Source organism: Muscardinus avellanarius, assembly GCF_963383645.1.
Source record: "Muscardinus avellanarius genome assembly, chromosome: 15".
NCBI classification, from domain to species: Eukaryota; Metazoa; Chordata; class Mammalia; order Rodentia; family Gliridae; genus Muscardinus; species Muscardinus avellanarius.
The window spans coordinates 23208575-23223124 of NC_137801.1; the positions used below are offsets into that span (position 1 = coordinate 23208575).

Consider the following 14550-nt stretch of genomic DNA (forward strand, 5'->3'; position numbering starts at 1 on the left):
GCAAAATTTTGTTGCAAATATTGTATGACCTAAGTTAAACTATTAGGTAATAATAATAGCAGTATTAATTATCTGTTGTATAAAAATAACTCTAAGCTGGGTGAGTGATGGCTCATGCTTGTAATCCCAGTACTTGGGAGGCTAAGACAGGAAGATCACACAAGTTCAAAGCCAGCCTCAGCTACTTAGTGAGGCTTTAAGCAACATAGTGAGACCGTTTCCAAATAAAGTATTTAAAAAAAAAATAGGTCTAGGAGTATAGCCTGAAGGCAGAAAAAACCCTAGGTTCTATCCTCAGTACCACCATACATACATACATACATACATACATACATACATACATACTCACTCACTCACTCACTCACTCACTCACTCACTCACTGACTCCTAAGCCAGGCGTGGTGGCGCACTTGTAATCCCAGTATTTGGGAGGCTGAAACTGGAGGATCACAGGTTCAAGGCCAGCCTTGGCTACTTAGGCACTCTGTATTTGTTCCAAAATAAAGAATGAAAAAATAGGGCTTGGGGTGGAGCTCGGAGGTAGATGCCTCTGGGTTCCATCTCCAGTATTGCCCCCCCCCCCGGGGGGGGGACTAGAAGTTTCAGACTTTTTATACAAATTCATGATTTCTTTGGGTCAGGAATTTGGGTGGAGCTTTGCTGTGTTCTTTGGTTCTGGGTTCTAACGAAGCTCCAGTAAAGATGTGATCTGGGGCTGTAGTTATTGAAAGGCTCACCTGTAACAGGATTTCAGTTCTTTATAGGCTGGTGGGCTTGGTTCCAATTGAACTTCTGGCCAGAGGCCTCCTTCAGTTCTTTGCTGTGTGAGCTTCATAAGACAGCTAGCCGGTTTCATCAGCAACTATGGAAGAAGATGTGAGAGCACAAACAAGAGGAAAGTCACATCTTTTATAACCTAATTTTGGGTCAGCCCATTTCACTTCTATTTTTTTGTTAAAAGCAAGTCACAAAACATATGCTGTGCTTAAGGAGAGTGGATTGCACAAGAGTTTGAACATTGGAAACCATTTCATAGAAGCTTCTTACAAAATTAATCTTTCTAAATCTTTTCCCCTCATTTTTAGGAGATATTCACGGACAGTATACAGATTTACTGAGATTATTTGAATATGGAGGTTTCCCACCAGAAGCCAACTATCTTTTCTTAGGAGATTATGTGGACAGAGGGAAGCAGTCTTTGGAAACCATTTGTTTGCTATTGGCTTATAAAATCAAATATCCGGAGAACTTCTTTCTCTTAAGAGGAAACCATGAGTGTGCTAGTATCAATCGCATTTATGGATTCTATGATGAATGTAAGTAACACTAAAAACTTTTTAAAGTAATTAATAGAAAATTTTCCAGTTCCAAAGAGTTTCTTCAGTATTTTTTTTTAAAATTCCTCTTGTCGGGTGTGGTGGCTTACACTTGTAATCCCAGCATTTGGGAGGCTGAGACTGGAGAATCGCAGTTCGCGGACAGCCTCAGCTACTTAGTGAGGCCCTCCGCAATTTAGTGAGACCCTGTTTCAAAATAAAGAATAAAAAACAGGGCAGGGGGTATAGCTTGGAGGTCAAATGCCCCTGGGTTCCGTCCCCAGACCCTAATAATAATAATAATAATAATAATAATAATAATAATAATAATAAAAATACCTCTTGGGAGCTGGGTGTGGTCACATGCTTGTAATCCCAGTACTTGGGAGGCTGAGACAGTAGGATCCAGTTTGGAGGCCAGCCTCAGCTACTTAGTGAGGCCCTCTGCAACTTAGTGAGTGAGAACTTGTTTCAAAATAAAGAATTAAAAACAGGGCTGAGGGTTTAGCTTGGCTGTACAGTGCCTCTGGGTTCTATTTCCAGTACTGCAAAAATTAAAAAATATATAAATAAATATATATCAGTCTCAGTTGAAAAACATACTACTAATTAAATTGGTTTCTTGGGATCTTTTTGATCCTGTTGCTCATTAGTTAGTAAAATACCCAAGGGAAACAGGTCTCTCTAGGTGGGGCTTTGGTTTCTAGAGTCCAGTAAGCTTCAGCTCTCGTGCTATCACAGAAGCTTGATCTTACCTTTCTTGTGCACAAAAACTACTGAGAAACTCTGTGAAGCTATTTCAAAGGCAAAGTTAAGTCTTAGAATTTTAATCTGCTTACAAACCTAGAGAGACAAGATCCTGAGTATTCTGGGCTATCACTGATTTGCTCTTACTAGTAGTCTTCACAAGTACTATTACTAAATTGTCCTATTAACATTCATATTTGGGCTTTTAGTTTTGTTAGATCAGTTATGGGAGTATGCTTGCTTAGTCAATTATTTAAAATCAACTACAGTGATTTTCTAATTAAATTTGTTTTTTATTGCCAAATTCCTCATTAGAATCTGTTTTGCTTTTTGCTTTTGATTTTTTTTTTCTTTTTCATTTTACAATGATAGAAGCTAGATGTGGTGGTACATGCTTGTGATCCTAGTACTTGGGAGGCTGAGACAGGAGAATCGAAGGTTTGCAGCCAGCCTCAGCTATTTAGGCCCTCAGCAACTTAGTGAGACCCTTTTGTAGCTCAGAGGTAGAATGCCCCTGGATTTAATCCCCAGTTCCGCAAAAAAAAAAAAAAGAGAGCCGGGTGAGGTAATACACGCTTGTGATCCTAGCATTTGGGAGTGTGAGACAGAAGGATCACAAATTCAAAGACAGCCTCAGCAAATAGTGAGACTCATCAACCTAGTGAAACTCTGTTTAATAAAAATAGGTCTGGGGGTGTAGCTCAAATCTAGAATGCCCCTGGGTTCAATTCCCAGTTCCACAAAAATAAAATGAAATAAAGTAAACCTGTAGAGAGGAAGTAGGTTGAAGTATATCACACTATAACCTTCTTCTTAAAGCTCTAACAGAAATAGAAGTGCATAGGTATATTCTTAAAGGATGAAATAGGGTTATGAGTATCCTTGAGGACAGAAATGGCATCAGATGGAATAATGCATAAGTGAGCCACTTGTAAACAGTGCTTTGAGTTGTACGTATTCCTTAAGAGGCAGGCTGTAGCATAGAAACATAGGAAATTAATACTTGTGTCTTTCGTCCTTTCCCTGGTTTAATAGTTGAACATAAAGCCAAATCGGGAAAATCAAGTAACTCTTAAAAAGGTGAACATGCACTTTAGGTTGTCTTTGTTATAGCTATTTAAGTTAGGCTACAGGAAAATTATAGCCTTTGTGTCTGTACTTGCTATTGTGCCAAGTTGTAATTCACTCAAAAGTGAATACCAATTAAACCTTGAAAGTTTTTTTTTCCTGGCAATAAGTTTCTACTGTGTTGTTCAGTACAGTGGAGTTAGGATAGACACTCTCCAGAGGCACCCCTTTCGCTTCTGCTTGCTTATTTGGCTAGATATTTAACTAGTGTGCATATTAAAGGGGGAAATGACAACCTGCTAAACCATTTTAAAACCACTGAGATCTTAAAAGACAAAATTGTTTGATGTGTATGTTTTGTAAAACACCTAGCACAATCTTTGAAGTCTTTGTAACTTTACTGAAGGTGCTCAATATACATTATATTTATTGCCTTTGAGGGGGAACATGATACTGGGGTTAGGTGCTATACCACGAGTTAGAGTCACAGCCATAAAACTTACTCTTCTAACTTGTTCACTTACAGAAAAAGCACTAGTAAAAGGAGAAAATCCTCCAGAATCCTCTGGCTTTAGGATAACTAGTGAGAACAATTTTAGATGGTTTTAATTTGTTTTTAATCTACTTGTTCTTGTTCTAGGCAAACGAAGGTTTAATATCAAATTGTGGAAGACCTTTACTGATTGTTTTAACTGTCTGCCTATAGCCGCCATTGTGGATGAGAAGATCTTCTGTTGTCATGGAGGTAGAACATTTGCCGTGGGGGTTTCTCTTACTGTTCTTTCATGATTCAGAAAAGATCTACAATAATAAATAATATAATAACAAAGCAGTACTTGTGGCTTGAAACCTTTCAATAATTAGAAACTTATGATTATAAATAATAAAAATTTAACATTTGTTAAATATAAAGAATTTCTCATATAAAATGTGTAGGGTTTGGGGTTTTTTTCTTTGTGTTTCATTGTTGCTTTAATTTCTTCCCTTTGCCTCAGTTTCTTTCTTTTTTATTTCTTTTGTGGTGCTGGGGATCAAACCCAGGGCCTCTTGCATGCTAGGCAAGCACTCTGCCATTAAGCTATATCCCCAGCCCAAGTCTGAAATTTTGCCAGAAAGATACCCTTGCCATCAGTAAAAATTAGAGGATCATTAGTTTCCTGCCTATCTTAAATATCTTTCATCAGAATTCTAATGTAACTAAGCTTAATATTCACATATATTAAGAAGTCTAGGATTTATGCAGTGTTGCCCTTAGTCCTATAAGTAATTTTTGGTAGAATTAGAAGGGTTTTTTTTTTTTTTTTTTTTTTTGGTCGTTTGTTTTGTCTTGTTTTGTTTGGTGGCACTAGGGGTGGAACCCAGAGGCTTTCTACTTCCGGGCTATACTCCCAGACCTATTTTATACTTAATTTGGAAACAGGGTCTCACTAAGTTGCTGAGAGCCTCACTAAGTAGCTGAGGCTGGTTTGAACCTGTGCGATCCTCCTGCGTCAGCCTCCCAAGCGCTGGGATTACAAGCGTGTGCCACCACGCCCGGCTTAGAAGTTATTTTATATGACTTGTGAAATAAGCATTCGTTTGAAATTTTAATGTGTCTGGTGTTTGGCTAGATTTCATGAAAATGCCTTGTGTATGCCAGGAGGTAGAAGGCCCCTGGGTTCCATCCCCAGTACCACCAAAATAAAGGAAAGAAAATTGAGAACAATTTTTAAACCTATTGATAAAATATATTTATGAAATATAGTGAATAATAAAGGAAATTTAATTATGTTAGTACTTCTACAGACAGAACTTATGAGAGAGAATAGTTGAGTAAAGATTATGGAGGCCTGAGTTTTAGAGGGTAGACTGTGAAAGAATTGAGACACAGTCTGTGTTGTCTGGTTTAGAGAAGGTGTAGCCTTCCTAGAATGTCAAGTATGTGTTGGGGAGTGAGGGAATAAGGTTATAGAGACCGAAATACTGAGCAAAGGGGTTTATTGAATGGTTAGTAATCATATTGGGTTTTATTATACGGAATTAATGAAAATAAGAAAGTTTTAATTAATATATAAGAAGGATTAAAATGGAATATACCACAAATATGCACTGATTAGGCTTGAAGTAATAAATGATTTATTTTCTGATAGAACATAGTTCACTGTATTAATTGAAACATTTCTGGTATATTTATACATTTAAGGAATTGTAGTTCTTACACAGTATAGCTTAGAATAGGAATGAAGCAGTGTGGAATCTGAATTTTTAGCTTTTTTTGTGTGTGATTATACTTTGATTGCTTACCAGAGAAAAGTAATATATTTATGTACTACTTTAAAGATTACAAAAGTATTTTCAAGATGGGTGTGGTGGCACATGCTTGTAATCCAAGTATGTGGGAGGCTGAGACAGGAGGATCACAGGTTTATGCCCAGCTTTGGTAACTTTGTGAGGCCCTCTGCAACTTAGTGAGACCCTGTTTCAAAATAAAAAATAAAATCGGCTGGGGATGTGGGTCAGAGGTAGAATGCCTTTGAGTTCAACCTTCAGAACCACCAAGAAAAAAGTATTTTTAAGAGCTGGGCGTGATAGTTACATGCCTGTAATCCTAGTACATGGGAGACTGAGACAGGAGGATCAAAGTGTTGAGACCAATCTCAGAACCTTAGTGAGACCCTCAACAACTTAGCAAGACTGTGTTTCAAAATAAATAAAATACAGGTAGGGGTATAGCTCAGAGGTAGAATGCCCCTGTGTACAATCTCCAGTCTGACAGAGTCATTTTCAAGTGCTTTTTCTTGTTTATTGTCCTGACTAACAGTTTATGTTTCATGAAGATAATGAACATGTTTGAGTGGGAAGTGAGAAAAGTTCTTAGGGAACGAACTGAAGTGTTTTAACTTAGAAATAAAAATGTTTATGATTAGGTGAGTCACAAAGTGGGCAAGTAGGAAAGGTTGTGATTGAGTATGCTCATGTAAAGGGCAGGGAGCTGTTGGGAGAAGGAGCACTGGGGTCTTTCCTTGGGGAGTCTTTTGGAATATAACAATTCCATTTCCTTGGTAGGGAAAACAGAGAAGACAACATAATCATAATCGGATGTTCTGTTAGATGTTAGGCCTATGACTTGTTTTTTTATTTATAGGACTGTCGCCAGACCTGCAGTCTATGGAACAGATTCGGAGAATTATGAGACCCACTGATGTCCCTGATACAGGTACATAATGTAGAGAAGTTTAATTGCTTTGTGTGAAATGGTGATATATTTGAAACTAGTTACATTTAGTAGAAATAGGATTGGTTTACTAATAATCATGTTTTATAGTTAGTAAGCTTAACTTACAGATTATAGTAGTATAAAATATTTCACTTCTCCCCAAAGTACATAACTTAAAATTTTTATATAACCCTTCTTGGTTGGGCCAAACTTAATTTATTTTATATTTATTTATTTATTTTTATTTATTTTTATTTTTGTTTTTTGTGGTACTGGGATTCCTGGAAGCCCTTCTACCTCTGGGCTACACTCCCAGACCTATTTTTATTTGGAAACAGGGTCTCCTAAGCCAGCGCGGCTGGCTTCAAACCTGCGCCATCCTCCTGTCTCCGCCTCCCAAGCGCGGGGATTACAAGCGTGCGCCACTGTGCCCGGCTCATGAAAAAGATTTGTTATTGATTCCCCTTAACTTCCTATCATTTTAAATCCCCTCATTTAAATTGGCGTTGATTATGTCCTTTAAAAACCTGTTAGTCAAAAGTCTTTTTGTTTGGTACTGGGGATTAAACTCAGGGGCATTCTACTTCCAAGCTACATAAACACGCAACACCGTTAATTTTATTTTTTATTTTGAAATGGTATCTCAATAAGTTGCTGAGACTGGCTTCAAACCTGTGATCTTCCTGTCTCAGTCTCCCACGTATTGGGATTGAGATGTATGCCACCTCACCTGGCTCAAAATTTGGGGGTGGGGTGGGGATGGAACCTAGGGGTATTCGGCCTCTGAGCTACACCCCCTGCCCTATTTTTTATTCTTTATTTTGAAACAGGGTCTCACTAAGTTGCAGAGGGCCTCACTAAGTAGCGGAGGCTGCCTGTGAACCGCAATCCTCTGGTCTCAGCCTCCCAAATGCTGGGATTACAAGCATGTACCACCATGCCCAGCTTTAAATGTTTTTAAATTAAAATAATTTTCTTTCTTAGCCAGGGGTATAGTTGCCCTCTTTTAAATTATCCTAGTAGGGTTTTTTGTTGTTGTTATATTTTGCATCATTTGTATTTCAGACTTTATTTTGTAAAGAAATTATAAAAATTGATCATTCAGACAATAAGAACAATTCTTAAGTTGTTACACAATCAAGGAAAAAGGGCAAATTCCAGTAGAGGATACAGTGGTGTATGAGTTAACAAACAGGCCTAACATAACTTTGTAAGTGAATGATAGACACAGTTGCCACTTAGTCGACTTTTCTCTTGGTTTGAAAATATTATTGCTCATATTTGAATATCAGGTATGTACTTAAGGTGTCTATAACAATGGCACTTGTGTCACCAGATGCCATGAACTGCTGGACTTAATGCAGTTATGTTACTCTACTTCCTCAGTTCAGCTGTGCTACAAATATTAATGCCCTGTGGGTGGTGCTTTCTGACATCACATGTGTATTTATTTTCCAAATCATAATCAACTCTCCAACACCAACAAATACAAAGTGTTTAGTTCACTTTTGTTGCTAACTGAGTTAGTAGACTCAACAGATTAAGGACCATCCCACAAGACAGCTCACACTTAAAGACACTGGCTGCAAGTGGAGTCTCCAGGTAACCCATGCTTGTGCTCGGCTGACTACAAATTTAGAGCTTCTACAGCCCCCCTCTCTGTTAACATTTACTTCTTCATTATAAAGGGTACGACTCAAGAGCAGTCAAATGGTAGAGATACATAGGAGGAAGTATTGGGGACAGTCAGCCCAAGGCTTCCTGCCCTCTCTGGGCATGTTCCTTCCTAGCACATCAGTTCACTAACCAGGAAGCTCCCCAAGTCATACTGTATTGAAACCAGAGGTTCTGAGCTACACCCCAGGCATGTGGAGTCTCACTGAGTTGCTGAGGCTGTTCTCCAACCTGTGATCCTTCTGTCTCCGCCTCCCAGGTAATGGGATTACAGGAATGTGCCACCACACCCAATGTGAGTTTTCTTTATAGGACTCATTTCCAGGTCTGAAACGGGAGGAAGAAGAGAGAGCTGAAAATTCAACCCTCTACTCAGGTGGCTGATCTGCCTGATCACCAGGCAGATCAAAACTAACTAGACACCCTGTGACTCTCCTCATAGCCATAGAGTCTACTGTGGTGGGAAGGGGCTTGTTGCAAATAATAGACACTGGTTCAGGAAATTGCAAGAATTTAAGGAGTTCTGAACCAGGACAAAATAGTAATGAAGACAAAATATAATTGTATTATATCATACTTTTATATCATGAAAAACATTAACATAAGGAAAACTACCCTTCCTCTGTTTCTGCCAGACTCTTTTTTAATAGAAGCCTTATTGTATTAATTGACTCATTGTTACTTACATAATAAGCTCCACCTTTTAATATCACTTCTCAGCAAAATTTAAATGTATCACCATGCCAATGCTCTGGGGTAACATAAGGACTCAAAGTGCTATTACATATTAGAAACACACTATGTATAAAATCAAGGCTTTTAAACTTACTGACAGGAGGATTGTTTATTGGTAATTTTGTAAAGGGATTGATTATCAAATCAATATCAAATAGAAAATGACATTTTCTATTTTCAGCATATTTTAAAGTTTCTGAGATAAACTGGGCGTGGTGGCTCACGCTTGTAATCCCAGCATTTGAGAAACTAAGACAGGAAGGATTGTGGTTCGAGGACAGCCTCGGCTACTAAGTGAGGCCCTTTGCAACTCAGTGAGACCCTGTTTTAAAATAAAGAATAAAAAAGATGGATGGGGGTATAGCTCAGAGGTAGAATGCCCCTGGGTTCCATTCCCAGTACCACAAAAAATAAAAAATAAATAAAATAGCCGGGCATGGTGGCGCACACTTGTAATCCCCGCACTTGGGAGGCTGAGACAGGAGGATCACACGGGTTCGAAGCCAGCCTCAGCTACTTAGTGAGGCTTTCAGCAACTTAGTGAGACCCTGTTTCCAAATAAAATATTATTAAAAAAAAAAAAAAGGTCTTGAAGTATAGCCCAGAGGTAGAAAGCCTCTGGGTTCCACCCCCAGTACCACAAAAAATAAAATAAAGTTTCTGAGATGCTAAACTATGATTAATTTGATCTTTGGCATTCTCTGCAACCTTCAGAAATTTAATTTATAACATTCTTTGAAACCATAGCCTGCCTGGCATGGTGGCACATGCTTGTAATCCCAGTGCTTGGGAGGCTGAGACAGGAGGATCGCCCAGATTCAAAGCCAGCCTTAGCTACTTAGGCTCTCAGCAACTTAGTGAGACCCTGTTTTCCAATTAAAGTATAAAATAGGTCTAGGAGTATAGCCTGGAGGTAGAAAAGCCCCTGGGTTCTACCCCCAGTGCCACAAAAATAAATAAATAAATGAAAATTTTTTTTTCAGTACTGGTGACTGAACCCAGGGACATTCTTCCTCCTCCAAGCTATACCCCAGCTCTATTTTTCATTCTCTTGAAACAGGGTCTCACTAAATTGTGGAGTGCCTCACTAAGTAGCTGAGGCTGACTTTGAATCTGTGATGATCCTGTCTCAGCCTCCCAAGTACTGGATTACAGGTGTGTGCCACTAGGCCTGGCTTAAGAAAGAAAATCTTAAAACTGGCTCATTCTGTAAAAAACATTTATTTTATTTATTTATTTATTTATTTATTTATTTATTTATTTTTGGTGCTACTGGGGTTCCTGGAAGCCCTTCTACCTCCGGGCTACACTCCCAGACCTATTTTTACATTTTTATTTGGAAACAGGGTCTCCTAAGCCAGTGCGTGCGGCTGGCTTCGAACCTGCACGATCCTCCTGTCTCTGCCTCCCAAGTGCGGGGGATTACAAGCGGGGATTACAAGCATGCACCACCACGCCAGGCAAAATAAACATTTATCTTTAGTCACTGCAGTTCTTAGAAAATTACATTCTATCAATATCTATCCCTCAATCATTTACTGGAGTTTAACTACTAACTACTCTCTTACCCTCAGTAATCTAGTTTAACTATTAAATACTCTTCAAGCAATCAAGAAGTCTGTTTATTTTGGGGTGCTGGAGTTTGAACCCAAGGTCATTCTACCTCTGAACTACACCCCTAGCCCGAAACAGGATCTCACTAAGTTGCTAAGGGTAGCCTCAAATATGTTATCCTCTTGTCTCAGCCTACCAGGTACTGGGATTATAGGTTTGCACCACCATACCCAGCTGAAATTGCTTTTATTAATGAGGTCTGGTGGTCCGATGATAAAAGTGGCATGCTCTTGGTCTTTGTCCTACATCACTTGATTGTAGCACTTGAAACTTCATTTCTAACTTACTGGTGATTCTTTTCCCTTTCAGAATGCCTATACTAATTATTTTCTCTCTTCCCTTTGTTTTGGCCATTTCTTAGCAATATCTTTTGCTTATTTTCCCTTCTTGCCCATTAAATATTTGGTTTCCTTAGAGTTCATTTAGTGGTCTTTACATTCCCCCAGTTGTCTGAGTTCCCCTCCCCCAAGATTTCAACTACTGTTAATATTTTCAGATACCTATATAAATCTTTTTAGCTCTGGCCTCTTTTCTAGGTCCAGACCATTACCAAAGTCAGGGATTTGATTTGATTTGTTCCTCCACCTCTTTTTTTTTTTTTTTTTTTTTTTTTTTATCCTTCAGGCCTCAATAAAAAAGGCGTCAGATTAGCATGTACATCTAATGATATTCCAATGAGATCACAGTTAAGTTTTTCATAGTATTTGAGCTGATTCTGAATTTTATGTGGAAGAACCAAGTATCCAAAATAACCAAGACAGCCTTGAAAAATAAAATTAAGTGGGGTGCTAGCAAATTTAAAGACTTACTAAAAGCTCTAGTCACTAAATAACTGGTGTCAGTGACTCAGAGATAAATATACTAATGGAATAGACTGTGGTACTCAGAAACACAGTGTAACCCCTTAAGGAAAGGAGGAAATCGTGCTGAATCGATTAGTGGTACAGGTGGATTTCTACGTGTTCATGGTTGTACCATGCACGTATTTCCTGAATGTAGAAGCCACTAGAAATTATTGCCTTTAAGAAGCCAAAAAAATATTTGTATACTGTATCGTTGCTTTTACAAAGATTGAGTAAGCTAGATATGCTGAAATACAGGCAAGTGATTGTCCTTGTTTATTTAAGGGTAAGAGGGCCAGAGAAGAAGTGAAATGTGATATGAATGTGCTTTATTCTATGGGTTTGGGTTTTGTTGTTGTTGTTGTTTTAGTTTTTCATTGCTATATTTCTGTTCTTTAAAGGTCTGCTCTGTGATTTGCTGTGGTCTGACCCAGATAAAGATGTGCAAGGCTGGGGAGAAAATGATCGTGGTGTTTCCTTTACTTTTGGAGCTGATGTAGTCAGTAAATTTCTGAATCGTCATGATTTAGACTTGATTTGTCGAGCTCATCAGGTATGGTATAGTAAGACTTGGATTTTTATTAACTTCACACAAGCCCCTCCATTACAACAGAAACTAAGATCTAAAAATGTTGAAATATCTTAATACAAAGAAAACTGTAGGAGAGGAAGAGATAGTACTTAGACCTCACAGCTCACATTTAATGATTTTGTTAAGTCTTTTCTTACCCTATATAAAATGCTTAAAAAGAATATAGTTTTGTAGTACAATGCCATACAACCTTACCAAAATTTTCATTGTTTTGCTGGGGCTTTCCAGACATGGTCTAGATTTTTTTTTTTTTTTTTAATGTGGTCTTTAAATAGTGAATATTTTTTGTTTGTTTTGTGGGGGCGGGGCTTTGAGGTTGGTGGTTTTGTTTTATTTTGCTCTGCAGTACTGGGGATTGAACCCAGGGCATTCTACCTCCAAGCTGTACCCTCCAGCCCTATTTTTAATTCTTTATTTTGAAACAGGGTCTCACTAAGTTGCAGAGGGTCTCACTAAGTACTGTCCACAGCTACAATCCTCCTTTCTCAGCCTCCCAAGTACTGGGATTAACACCATGCCCACCTGTTTTGTTTTTTGTTTTGTTTTGTTTTGTTGGTGGTACTGGGGTTCCTGGAAGCCCTTCTACCTCCAGGCTACACTCCCAGACCTGTTTTATAGTTTCAAAACAGGGTCTCTTACGCCAGCGCGGTTGGCTTCGAACCTGCACGATCCTCCTGTCTCCGTCTCCCAAGCGCGGGGATTACAAGCGTGTGCCATCACGCCCGGCTCTGTTTTGTTTTTTTAAGACTGGAGATTGAACCCTGTAGCATTCTACCTCTGAGCTACACCTCCATACATTTTTAGTTTTTGTTTTGAAACAAGAGTAGGGTTGCTGCAGGTCTTGCTGAATTGAGGCAGGTCTCTAACCTTCAATCCTCCTGTCTCATCCTCCCAAATTACTGGGATTACATCTATGCACTACCATCCCTAGCTGTATATATTTTTTTGTTTGGTTTTGGGTTTTTGTTTTTGGTACTAAGGACTGAGGATGGAACCCAGAGGCTGTCTACCACCAAGCCACACCCTAGGCCCGATTTTACTTCTTTAATTGGAAACAGGGTCTCATCAGGTTTCTGAGAGCCTTGCTATGTTGCTGAGGCTACCTCTGAACCTGCGACCCTCCTGTCTCATCCTCCCAAGGATGGATTACGAACGTAAGACACCACACCCAGCTAGATATCTCTCTCTTTTTTTTTTTGGTGGTGGTACTGGGGTTCCTAGAAGCCCTTCTACCTCCGGGCTACACTCCCAGACCTATTTTTTTATACTTTTATATTTGGAAACAGGGTCTCTTAAGCCAGCGCGGGGGGATTACAAGCATGTGCCACCACTCCCGGCTAGATATCTCTTTTTGGTAACAAACTACACTTTAAGAAATTTTTAAGAGAGCTGAAGAATTTGATTGTAGATTGGGTGTTAGATATCAGAGCCTCAGCAACTTAATAAGACCTTGCTTCAAATTTAAAAGTAAGAAGGGCTGGTTTGTAGCTCAGTAGAATGTCCCTGGGGTTCAGTCCTCATTAAAACTTAGTAATCATCATCATCGTCATCTTGCTCCAGGCTTTTGTAGCACCTACCTGTAATCCCTGTACTTGAAAAGCACAGACAGGAGGATTGCAGGCTTGAGGCCAGTGTATAGTAATTTAGCAAGACCCTGTTTCAAAATAAAAAATAGGACGGGCCAGGGGTATAGATCAGAGGTAGAATACTATTGATTCAGTCCCCAATACCATTCACAAGAAATGTAAATTTCCTACTGCAAATAAATATAAAATGTTTGTGTATTATTATATGCTATTGCCTCTCTTTCACATTTGTAGATCTGAGAAACAAATTGTTTAAATCCCTTGGGGATTGATAATAGATTCTAGAAATCATATTAAATTAATAAGTAAAAGAATCAGGCATAATAAAAATTTAATCTAGCAAACAGCTAATTTAAGAAGCATTATCTATATGTCTTAAACTCAGTTTGGTAATATATAAATATATTTCATTGTTTCAGTATGACACTAATAAAGGAAAAGTTTGCAAAGTCTAACTTGCTATTTAAGAATTTGATAGCTGGGCATGGTAGCCCATACCTGTAATCTCAGTACATGGGAGGCTGAGATAAGAGAGCTTCAGGTTTGAGGCCAGCCTCTATAGGTAGCAGCGAGACTCAGCAACCTACATTGAAAAGGGATAGAGTCAGAGGTAGAATGCCCTGGTTCAGTGTCTAGTACCACAAAGAAGGGGGGGATAAAATTGATTACAGTGTTATTGTCAGATAAATAACTTCTCACCCTGTGGTCTTTATACCTGTCAGCATAATTTGTTTTGTCTAATGAGGATCCTTGGAAAGAGTATGATTTTTAAGCTTTTTAAACTATTACTGAATATAATTCTGCTTAAGCTAAATCCCGCCATTGTAGAAAAGCCAGGTTGTTTTCAGCAACCTTTAAGAATAAAAACTACAACTTCCAAAAAAATCAGGGTTATTTAGGTCTTTGCTACATTGATATCAGTTACTGAAGATGATTCAGAATTATATACTAATAAAGTTTTTCGCTTTTGAAATCTTTTGGCAGGTGGTAGAAGACGGATATGAATTTTTTGCTAAACGACAGTTGGTAACCCTATTTTCAGCCCCAAACTACTGTGGAGAGTTTGACAATGCTGGTGGAATGATGAGTGTGGATGAAACTTTGATGTGTTCATTTCAGGTATGATATAAATGTATATAAAAGTAAAACTTTTGTCAGAAGTTTTTCTTTTAGATTTGTG

The 14550-nt window shown here is 38.5% G+C and overlaps 1 protein-coding gene across 1 annotated transcript in view; it reads left to right on the forward strand.

Annotated features, from left to right (window-relative positions):
- PPP1CB (protein phosphatase 1 catalytic subunit beta) overlaps positions 1–14550 on the forward strand; it is a gene marked incomplete at both ends in the record, with an annotated part of 45779 nt that overhangs the window by 26359 nt on the left and 4870 nt on the right. The window contains 5 exons of the mRNA XM_080711246.1: positions 1086–1316; positions 3772–3876; positions 6256–6327; positions 11594–11745; positions 14355–14489. Of these exons, the coding sequence (XP_080567372.1) occupies positions 1086–1316; positions 3772–3876; positions 6256–6327; positions 11594–11745; positions 14355–14489 (695 nt within the window). The remainder of the gene's footprint in view (positions 1–1085; positions 1317–3771; positions 3877–6255; positions 6328–11593; positions 11746–14354; positions 14490–14550) is intronic.